Here is an 11863-nt window from a genome sequence, read left to right as displayed (position 1 = left end):
GAACCTATATTTGAAAATTGACCTCAATGACACTTAACTCGTAAAAACAAAGGTTTTAGGTGTATGGGACATCAAAGTGATAGATGCAAAAATCTTAAAAAATAAACCTTTTAATTTCAGTAGTTCCAGAAGCTATGGAACCAAGGCAACTAAACTCAGAATCTAAAAATCATTTGTGTTTCTTTTGTGTAATATTTGGGAAAATAAACAAGGCATTAAGAAACAATGGCAGCATTTTAAAGTAAGTTACTCAAAAAGTTCTTCAGCTTATCACACACAGTCACTGTCTGAAAATTAAAGACTGTCCTAAACAGCAGCATTAGTCATTTGTTCCATTATTTAAGGTAAACCACCTTATGGGATAGTGCAAATAATGAATGTTGTCTGACAATATCATGACATAATTATAGTGCCCCTTGGAGGTTAGTGGATGAGGTTAGGGATGGAGGATGTACAACACTGGTGATATTGTTTACATCCAATCTGCTATCAACATTATTGCCCGTTAACCTGGTAGTTTTAGTTGCCTAAAGTTAACCAAACCAGACCAGCAGTTTTTTTTGTGAGCATCCCTGGTATGAACACATATTAAAAAATTCCATTTGGTATGAGGTGAATATAAATGTTACTGGAAATAAATAATTAATACAGCCCAATTTCACCCAAACTCTCCACATGGAGTGTTCTGTAATTGTTTCCTGTGGCCAAAATGGAAGCACTGCCTGCTAACTGAGAGGTACACAGAGTGCTGCAATCACTTCAGTCAACAAGATGGCAGCAACTGAGAAATAAGTGGAATTATTTCTCATTGATCTGGTGGAGCAGCACAGCAGTGGGCAGGTATCGTTGTTGCAGAAAGGTTTAAATATTCTGTCTTAAATCCCAAGGCAAAACAAGGTTAAGAAACTAGTCTCTGTTCATTCATCTTCCTGCAGACAGCCGGCATGCTACATTGCTGGCCTGGATGCACTAACAAGTTGATTAATGGTTCTGGTGTGTGGTCCAAATTTCTCTCCCTCGCCTTCTTCTCCATTCTCCATCTGCCAGCTGCAATCGGCTCACTACGCAGGAAAGTTATCTAACAGGGGCAAATAAGGCAGTGTGGTGCTGCTGAGTGCAAGGACAGTTTCTCATTCACCTCCACACAAATGAACAACAATATTTCTGGAGTATGGTCACTATTGTTTGCTCAAGGACTAGTGGCAAGAATGGACACATTGTGTGCTGCATTTTGAGCAGTCAAGCTTCTGCTTATATTCAGTATCTCAGCTTATCTCCTACACAAACAAGACAATATGACCTTTCTTGCCATGTATGTGATGGTTTTGTTTGAAAACGTCTATCTCACTATTTTTTAATAGCATTGAAGATGAAAAGCCACACTTTTGACCATTTCTTCCTCTCCGCCATGACTCCTTCTCCAGCAGCTTAGATGCATTAGTTTAACATTGTTTCGCAATTTGCAACTGTCAGGAAAAACATGCCGGCATCAATAAAAGGAATTTATTAGCTCAGTGGTATACGATTCTTTAGAAGAAGATTAGAAGATATACTTTATTGATCCCCTAGGGGGAAATAGTTTTTTTCTGAAATGCACACTTCATGCACATTTGGACATTTGCAAAGGGGAGAGATGGTGGAGAGATGGGGCTGCCGCATTACCAGGCCCCGTGAGCAGGTTTCGGGGTTAGGTTGCCTTGCTCAAGGGCACCTAGGCAGTGCACAGGAGGTCCAGCTACGAGTCCACACTTCATATTTTGTGGTCTGTGGGACTTGATCCGGTGTATAAGAATATTTATGGATTTTAATCTATAAAATAAAAACAGATTTGGTATTTTACCAAACTTGAAGCCATAGTTGCTGAGGAAAGTATGGACGGAGTAAAAGTGGCAATGAAATCATCCCCCAACCGTAATATTTTATTTTTAATGTTAATTTATTTAATTTTCTTTCTTTTTCTTCTATTAAATCTAAGCCCAACTCATGAGGTTTCATGAGTTAATATGTCATATGAAAATGTATGCTTTTTGAACATGAAAAAGAATTGGTTGTCCAAATGGAGGAAAGCAGAAACACAAGCGAAGTTTCTTTAAACCAAGGCTCGTAAAACGTACATATCCTTGTCAAAAGGATTTGGAGATTACTATATTAATGAAATTTTGTTAACTGTCAGGGATTTCAAGCTAGTAGCTCACATGGGCGTGAGACACATCCATACATCAACTGATAAATGCCAGTCATGCAAATGTACTTTCAGAGCTTGACTGGACAGAAAGTGCTGTAAATAGCTGCTACTGCATGCACCTATACAGTCAGCAGCTCCATAAAAATAAGAAAATATCCCAGGGCAAGGCAGCAGTGCTTATGAACCAGTTCTGCAGCATGAGCTGCCTAACAGACAGTAAAGTATAGCAACTGAGGAGAGGCTGCAATACAGCAGGACAGTTGTACTTCAAAATAAGAGTGGAGAGGAAGGTCATATAGTACATTAACTGAAACCTTCTTCCCAGCATGCACAGGCAGATATGAGCAGCTTATAAATGTCCTTCTGATACTTGAATTTAAATTATTCAACTATTATTTGATGTCCAAGGTTCAAGGAGATTCTGAACATGATTTTCTGCTTTTCTTATATAAAAGGACGTCAGAGACCACTGAGGACACAAAGTAACCAGTAAGATAATTAAAAAGAGTTAAACATGCTTTTCACAATATTCATTTTTATTTTTGATTCACATTAAAAGCAGCAGAGGGCAATGTTCAGGGCATTTTTCTACTTGATATTTATTTTCTAAAAAAGAACATTTCACAAGATCTTAGTTTTTTTCAATGTGAGTCACGTCGATCCATTTCAAGAATACTTTTTTTCAGTATGCAAACACCTTTAAAAAACATGATTCAAGGTAATTTGAATAAAGTTGTAACTCCTTCATGGTACACACAGAACATAACAGATTATTGAATTTAGATTGAGGGAATTGTGTATAATATAGATAAACATAGAATGAAATAAAACAATATATACAGTTATTTATATAACGTTATGGCTGATTGATATACATACACATACACACCAAATAGACTCAGGAAATAATTCAACTGCATTTTCTGAATTTGCATCTTGGGGAAACAAACAGCAGCAATGAGATAGTGATGAGAAATATGGTTTTCATCTTCACATAAAAAGTTTGCCACCAAGCATCATCAGTCTAAATACAGAGTCCTTCCTCCCGCAGGAATCTAGAGCTCTCTTGGCTTGGAACACGGTCCCACCTGCTTGATCCGGGATGTTGATGGGGGAAGGTCTCTGTAAAGATGGTGACATTCTCACTCAGTCTCTGATTTCCCCTTGTTTGGCCAGCCTAAGTCCAATTTCATCCAGACCGGACATGCCAGGAGCAGCCCTAACATGTAAACCAAAAATCAAAAACAAACCATCAAATGTGGCAGACAGACATATGAAAAAAGCAGCAGACCTCAGGCAATAGGTCAGTATTAGGGTTGAGATGCTGCTGTGCCATGAGCAACAGCAATCAGATTGTGTTGAGCATGGCATGTGACTGTAATGTGAAATAAGAGTAGCAGGAAGTGGTCTCTTTGCAGTAGATCTGGCTTTAGGAGAGCATTCGCAACTAAATTACCATATTATGGTTCAACTTGTTTTGCAATCGACTTGCAACTCCACAAAGATCAATAAATTCAACCGCTATCAATGAGTTGGTAGGGCGGCTGAAGAGCCGGTCAGCCACTTACTAGAAGGTTGGCCTTTTGAGCTCCAGTTCCTCCCTCTGAATGGTTGAAGTGTCCTTTGGCCTAATTGCCATTGGCGTGAGAATGGTGAATGTGTAATGTAGATGTCCTTGTTTTCTCACTTGGTAGTTCTCATAGGTTTCATGTGAATCTTAAAATTATTTCTTTATCCCTGCCTTTGTTACATCTTTGCCTGATTTGCTCCCTGTGAGGCTGCAGGTGACAAGGGAGCTGAGGTAAGTTCAGGACCTTTCAGGAGCCATTAAGACTGCTGTGGTAGATGAATCTCCTGATAAGAGAGGCAAGGAGATGGAAGATATTCCTCTGAGACCAAGAAACTCAGGGGCCAGAACTGCTCTGGCAATCTCTTGTGGGAGCTGGTCATGTGATGATACTGTTTTTAGTAGGTTTTCCCATAACAACCAACACTTAAAGCAAGATATCTGCACGCCAGATTGCCATGAAATCTTTTATGGATGTTCAACATTCCCAGAGGATAATTCCTTGTAGTTCTGATGAACCCTTGACCCTTCATCTAGCTTCACCCTTGGGGGATGTAATCGGTGCAGACAAAATATCTGATGAACTGACAGATTTATACAATGTGGATATATTTGTACTCCCCAGAGGATAAACCCTTTGGATTCAGATGACTGATTATAACTCCACACTTCCCAACTTGGCCTGGTGCATGCTTTGTGATAACACCTCCACACCTTGAGTAAAAATAGTTCTTAGACCTCTTCCCTCAGGGGCCCAGGAGCCTGGCTGGCTTTCTCTCCTCACAGCCTGTTAACTGCTCCCCTTTCATCCCATTTGTAAATTAGTCCCTGATTGATTATAAGGCTACAGTGAAAACCAGCAGGGCTCATAGTCCTGAGGAGAGGTGAGGAGGAGTAATGGGCAAAAAAAAGCTAAAGTAAGGACAGAATCAAAGGTGAGAAGAGAGCAAGCGAGCAATTTAAAGATGAAATCATGAAAAATATGAGCTAACTGAGGAAGAGAGTTTCTCCAGTTTCATGTACAATTGCTATCATCTGACAGAGGTATCAATCACGTTTCTAAAGGCCACTAACATTTAGGAGAACATACAAATTAAATCAAATTAGATCTCTCTGAGTAGATTCAGTTTCTGGGTTTACAGTGGAACAGTAAGTGTAATTATAGGCTAACTGTATGAGCTCTGGTCAAACACTCACAGGGGAAAAAGAGTCGTGTTGGGCTCGATTCAATCTCTCAAAGTAATTTTATGAACAGGATTATGCACAGAAGAATAAGTTATCCAGGTTTGTTGCTATGGGTTAAGATTTCACTTACATTAGTTTACTTTTGTGTAAGTGGTAAAACCACACAACTGCACAAGGTATGAATTAAATGCATCAATGTAGTCTGCACTTTGGATAACAGACTGGATGACAGATTCATTAAAAACTAACTATTAATGAATCAACTAATAATCTGATTTGTGCTCACAAAATAGTAAATTGTGCTCAAATGACATGCTCTAAAATGTTGTATTTTGTAAAACTGCTTTAAGTTGAAAAATGAACTGATACGAAGAAGTTTGTCACAGTGCTATGGATTCAAAACAACTACTGAGCTTCCACATCAACAGATCCATCTCCACGGCAACAGAGCACACTATCTGCTGATGAAGACCATGTGATACGGTTGAAGGTCTGGAAAAAGCTAAGAAGTTAGACCTTGACTTGGGATTGTTGTTAAACTAATAATAACTAATAACTAATTAGAATTTCCCCATTGTGGGGCAAATAAAGGAATATCTAATCTAATCTAAAGTTTCAAAGGTAGAAGAATAACCCTTTGATGCTTAATGTGCTTAATTAGTATTGCTTGAATTATATAGCAAATGTTTAAAGCATGATTTTTTTTATGTTTATTTTTTCATTTGTTCTTCTACATAACAGTAAGAGGAAAATAAAAGAATATGTGGGATTCATGAAATGTGCACAGCTAAGTCTCTTCTCACCCAGTAGAGTATGTTGATAAATTGTTTTTTATCTTAAATTGAATGTGAAGCCAGGCAATTTGCAATTAGCACATGGAAACGCCTTAATAAACCCATATCTAAGCCATCTTATGCTTCCAGTTAGTAATACAGCTGCTCAGCTTTATACCTTTAAAGCACTTCACTTTAGCTCCCATTGCCAATTGTGACATTAATGAGCAGTGCGATTCGCGCCTTGTGTTGAAAGGTAGAAAATATTTACACTTTTATGCATATTTTATTGCGTGTCACAATTGATGATTTGCTTCAGTGCGGATGCAACCTGTTTTCTCTTTTATTGTTAGTATTTATCTTTACTGTTGGGGGTCTTTTATTCCTGGTTTTAAATCCTGGTTTCCACCATGTAAAGCACTTTGTAACTATGTGAAAAGTTATGAATAAATTATATGGGCAGCAGTATCAATGTAAGTTAATTGCAAACCATAAACCAACAAGCTACTGACGTTTGACAGGTAAATGTTAAACTAACACAAAGGAACAAAATAAAGAAAAAGGAAAGGGTATGTCACATAAGGGCAGCAAAAAGTAAAAAACAAACAAAAAACAGGCTGTTTTCAACAGATATGGATGAGCGCATTGGAGCCATCATTGGAGAGGTTTTTTGTTGGGGGTGCAGCCAGGTCATGCGTTCCCCCGGCCAACGGGCCACTGCGCTCAAGTTGTGATTCTGTGCATCACATATTATTTGGACGTTGAGTGAATGTAACTGTTTTATATTGAAGAAAGGGGACGGATTTGGAGATGGTGCCTCGATGCGCATATGAGTCGATTTTTCTGGGTCTGCTGAGCAGCGGCATATGGAAACTGAATGTTCTGTGGGGTTTACTGGGTGACACACTGGAGAACTTTTGGGACTAACAGTGGATTTGATACACCATAACTATTAAAATCTCTCTGTGGGAGGTCCAAGAAAGGGGGACTTTTAGATGCGATGGTGAGATTAGATAGTTTTGTGTCTGATCTAAATCTCAATCTAAAACAAAACTGCACTCAGAGACTCAACTAATAAAATTTGTCCAGTTAAATGCACATATACCACTGTGTTACAAAACAAGTGTATTTGGCACTCCAATCCAATAACTTCTAGCTGCTAACACTCAAGTTTTTACTTTTCAAGTTATACAGCAGTAAGAACTGATGTTACTGTGTTACTTTGTGCCTGTGTCATTTCTATGACTGTAATTTGTGCAAAAGTCAGCTCCACAGTTTTAGTAATTAAATACAAGAGAGAAAGATGAAAGATATAGAATAAAATCAAGAAAAAAGAAAGAAAGAGCCATCAAACATAAGGGACTGGTCATTTATAGCGTCATGATTGCGTCATGGCTATAATTTAGACACATTTACAACCGTTTATTGCCACAAATGGATATGTAATTCTGTTGTTGTAAAAGGCTCTGAGCTCAATAGATCTGCAGCATGTGAGAACCTGATGTGGACCATTTAAATGCCCAAAGGCTTTATGTGGAATTCTGCTCTGTGTGAGAACCTTCAGTCTGTTTGCTGGAGGTTGAAAAACTGAGCCGATTCAGAGTTGCTGAGGCCGAAAGATGGAGAGAGGATGAGAGGGAATGAAGATTAGGCCGCAGCTGTGGAAGAACAAGTGTCTCTGTGTTGTTCATCCCGCTGGCTCTTAGGGTGGAGAGACGTCTTAATGAGGACACATCTGATGTCCCCTCTGTCTAACAGCAAGAACCCATATTCCTCCTCTGGTCCTGCTCATCTCCCTGCTGCTCTTCATTGCAGCGCTAAGGTTTTCAAGAGACACTTCAACACCTGCAGGTGCTACAGAAATCCAGGTGTGACAGGTTGTTAGAAACACACCGAGTCTGCCTTTTTATTAAGTTGTGCATTGAGTTAAAAAACATATGTAAAAAATTAAATAAATGAACACTTTGGATTCAATTCTGTAATCATAAATTACAACAAGAGAATTTTTTCCACACTTCCACATTTCTTTCTATAGATATAGGAAAGTAAAATATGTGATATATTGGAGTTAAAACAGACACAAATATAACAACATGTAGAAAAATAAAAGAAAACCCAGTACATTTCTTTCTCTTTCTCTTGAGGAAAAATCAACAAACCTTCTGTATTTTGAGCCAATCTAATCTGCATAAAATAATTTGAAATGCTCATCTGCCTTTCCCGGCATTCATCAGATTCAGTATCCCTCATTCATTTTTTATCAACCACTCAAGCTTGACTTTTTTTGTTTCTCTTCTCCCACTACGTTCCTTTTATCTAAGTGTCATTATCTCCCTCTGTTCTCTCTCAGTGGGCCTGTCTTTGTTTCATCATATCCCTGTCGGTCCCGCAGCTCTTATCAGGAGGAGCTGCGCACCTGAGAGCACTTCACACTCTGTTGTAGAGGATGCATCAGGTGAGAATACTTAGGTGTCTCCTCACACACAAAGAGAGGGGAGTAAAACCTCATCAGTGTTCACAAATATCCAGTGAAAGAAAGCACGTTGATAACACTGCAGGAACCCCATTAAACACAGATACTAATGTGCTTTCACACTCACAAAAAAAATGTTTTCCACACAACAGACCCAAAAGCTTTGGGATAACACACATTACTGTCATATCCACCTACCTCACATATATAAAGCAATCTGTTATATTAATCATAATTATTTCAACACTATTTGTGGAGGAGGTCTACAGTCATGCCAGCTGTCCCTCATGAGGCTGGACTGGTCATTTAACATTGAAAATCAAACCAAAAATCAAAATGGTGGCTGATGATAACTACCCAATTACCAAGTATTAAAATTAGTTTAATCCGTATGTGTTTCTCTGGTGTCTCTGAGGTGTCTGACTCCAGCTCTGCCGAACACTACAAGGCAGAATACTGCTGTCATGACAGCATATGATGTTAACACAGTCTTTACAGCTCTTGGGAAGTCAGGATGTGATGTCACAGACTGTCCCCGCCCCAAGTGGACGTAGACCAGCAGATGTATCTCGGCAGCCTGGTGACCCTGCAGCCAGCAGTAGTAGACACCTAATTAACAAAAAAGGATATTGTAATCAAATGTAACATCCTGGATCACAAAAAACATTAAAAAAATATGAATTAATATATTAATATTAGTAAAAAATATTGGTTATCATACAGGAAATGGATTAAAGCTATTTTGTGCTGTAGGGGTGTATCACTGCATCAAAATGTATCCCACAAATTGGCACAAGTAAACCAATAAGTAAACAAAACACCACTTAAAGGCTAGCAGAATAATAAAATAAATATAGAAATTGATAAAGTTTTCACAAGGCTTGTCCGGGCTGATAGACCAGGGTGTAGTTTCATTACAGTGAGCAGTGAACAGTAATAGCTACCTGAGTCCTGAGTTTGTGCAGGTTTGAAGACCAGGTGGTGTCCGGCGTCTATCAGCAGCCTGGGGGGTGTGGCGCTGAGGTTACGACCTGCCGAGTGTTCAGATCGGAAGATGGGTTCAGATCCTCGGTCCCAGGCCACGGCCATGTTAGGTCGGGCCCCAGGACAGCCCAGGGTCAGGACATGGTCTGCAGGGTGATTCAGGTAAAACACTGGTACCTCCACTGGCAAGGAGGCAGAACTATAACACAGAAACAGAGAGTCATTACATTTGAGATGCATTACATTTATATTTAGCATTTTTACTGCTAAACTGTAATCAGTGAGTGCAAAAGGAAAATATATTATTAATTATTTATAAAATGAAATATTCATTTTTAAACAGATATTGACATTTGGTCCAAAAAGGCTTTGAGTGGTAGATTTAGTGTTCCATGTAGATATATTTGGCAAAAAACCTTTGTTTGTAGAAATTACTCATATTTTGGACCTGGTGGCAATAATTGACTTTGTTGTCAGTGTAAGGCACTAGTCTGGCGACTTGCACAACTCACTCTACCCCCAGACCCAGGTGCTGCACCACCTGTCTGTCTTATCTATATACCTCTTATTTAAGCACTTACTTGTACCCAAGAAATGCCATCAGAGGAAGGATTTTGGAAGATGGGGGAGGTTTACTTGGACAAGTTACTTGACAGCTTTTGACTTCCAGCTTGGCTTCAACTCTTCTACGCTTCAGTAGACCAAAAGCCCTGGGCACCGCCCCTGAGCCGCATGAAGTGACCGTCTGATTGGCCTGTCTGTAGCGTACATGCAGGAAGTCGGAGTGGACGTAGCAGAGCCCGACACGAACCTGCTCTCCTGGTGCTCCACAGCGATCGCAGACTGACCAGGGCCGGAAGCTGGTGAAGACCTGGTACAGCGGCTGAGCAGAACCGAGTGATCTTCTTTCTATCCTTTTCTTGCTCATAGTTTCTGAAGTGAGCCTTGGAGCATCAAATCAGAATATGAATCACTTAAATTAGTTATTTATTGTGGGTTAATAATGACATTGAATAACAAGCTGATTAACAAAGGATTTTTTCCGTCTGAATGTTTAGATTTATTAAATTGAAAATAACTTCACACATCACAAAATCTTTTGATGTCAGCCACCAGCATGAACATGAGGTAGGGCAGATTTGTACCATTTAACAGTGAACAGAATTTAATATTGAAAAAATATTTGCAGAAACATACTAAGGATGTCCATACAGAATTGACTTGATTTGGGTTTCGATGCACGTTGCTGGACAGCATTTAGTCAATTGTACTTAACAGTAAAATAACACATTGATCATCATCAGTGTCAAAATCTCATGGCTGTGATGTCAGATTTCTAATAAGGTCACAGTAATTAGCTACCCGTCTTTCTTGTCACCTCGGAGTGAAGATGAGCGTACGTGCTTCCTGGATGTCCAGGTCGTAACCATGGAAGAAGTCTTTGTGGGCTGAGCCGCAGATATAGATGCCGGAGTCGTCAGGACCCGCCCTGAAGATGAGCAGGCTGAAGAGACGGATGGAGAATCGACTCTGCAGGGCACCACTGTGAAGGACATGACTAGGGTCAAGCAGCTTGTTGCCATGGTGATCAGTCAGGGCTCTGGTCTCCTTGGAGCCGCCCAGATGTTTCCTGTAGAACCACACAACTGACTGGACCTGAAGCACACCAGTAATTAAATGACCAAAATATATCTGCTGAGAGTCGATAATGTTATTCAGCTGATCAATACCAGAGACAGATTACTTTAGCAGATGCTGAGATTTAAGTCTCCCATTCTGGAGAGTGATTCTTTCATTTTCTCTTTTCTCCTCAGTTTTACACAGCTCCATTTAAATCTGCTTGATTTATACATATTTCTTCTGTCTTCTACAAATCCTACTTTTCTATAAAGACTAGAGGCTGTGGATTAAGGCAGCTGAGCAGCTTGATAATAACTCCAGCCATTTACACAGCTGGTACTGTACAAAGAAAGCAGAGAACATAGTGTATTCTGTTAGTTATGCTATTTACATTACACAAATACTTGTTTGTAATGGTTCTAACTAACTCAACAATGTTGGTGAGGATCACACACTCTCTTTTGGGTATTTTGGTAAAAGGCTGATTTAAGTATGTCAAGAAAAACTTAACTAAATTTGGCCAAAAAACGTTTTGTTTTAGAAGATTAGGTCAACTAAAATGTTACATGTAACTGCTGTAATAATTCTTCTACTCATTTGGGATTAAATAGTGAATTCATATTACACAGACATGTAAGTGTTTATTTTATGCCTAGTCCTGTTACCTGTTGTGGTTTGCAGTGGCAGGGCAACTCCAGAGTGACTCCAGCCAGGTAGGCAGCATTGGTAAAGGTCAGGAAAGCAGGGCAGGCTTTTCTAGCAAATACATCCTGCTTATCCTCGGGGGCCTCATAGCTCCACACCTCAGGACACAGGAGGAAGAAGAGGAGGAAGAAATGAGAGGAGGATGGAGGAGGCATTTAGCTTCTCAGAGGATGAGGAAGGTTTGCACAAGCCACAAAAGTCACAACTTCAGAGTATTTCTACATCTCAGGAACCTCTTTTTCTATTTCTTATTTCTCATCTGAAGAATGAAATTTAAACAACTGTTCTGTTTTGAAAGTCATTTCATGACAAAACAGGTTTAATGGAATCTGATGAGAGTTCTCTGTTGTCAACGCAAACATCTTGAAATC

The 11863-nt window shown here is 39.4% G+C and overlaps 1 protein-coding gene across 1 annotated transcript; it reads right to left on the bottom strand.

The window, feature by feature from the left end:
• Positions 1 to 8565: 8565 nt before the first annotated feature.
• Positions 8566 to 11696, bottom strand: LOC118324820 (Ig-like V-type domain-containing protein FAM187A). Its single transcript, XM_035657293.1, has 5 exons — positions 11453 to 11696; positions 10546 to 10823; positions 9749 to 10111; positions 9128 to 9366; positions 8566 to 8792 (listed from the first exon to the last, which is right to left on the bottom strand). The coding sequence occupies exons 1-5, from the start codon at positions 11645 to 11647 to the stop codon at positions 8566 to 8568; spliced, it is 1302 nt and encodes a 433-aa protein (XP_035513186.1). The 5' UTR covers positions 11648 to 11696.
• Between the last annotated feature and the right edge of the window lie 167 nt (positions 11697 to 11863).

The sequence above is a fragment of the Morone saxatilis genome, unplaced genomic scaffold (assembly GCF_004916995.1).
Source record: "Morone saxatilis isolate NCDOM2014 unplaced genomic scaffold, NCSU_SB_2.0 Contig15, whole genome shotgun sequence".
Classification (NCBI taxonomy): Eukaryota; Metazoa; Chordata; class Actinopteri; family Moronidae; genus Morone; species Morone saxatilis.
This window is presented reverse-complemented; position numbering and strand designations above follow the sequence as displayed.

What these genes read in the sequence shown, in the direction of transcription:
- LOC118324820 (XM_035657293.1), bottom strand. Translation starts at nt 11,647, where the DNA reads ATGCCTCCTCCATCCTCCTCTCATTTCTTCCTCCTCTTCTTCCTCCTG. An exon ending in GCCACTGCAAACCACAACAG is followed by an intron (nt 10,824 to 11,452) that starts GTAACAGGACTA and finishes GGTGTGCTTCAG; the next exon opens with GTCCAGTCAGTTGTGTGGTT. An exon ending in TGCACAAACTCAGGACTCAG is followed by an intron (nt 8,793 to 9,127) that starts GTAGCTATTACT and finishes TTTGTTAATTAG; the next exon opens with GTGTCTACTACTGCTGGCTG.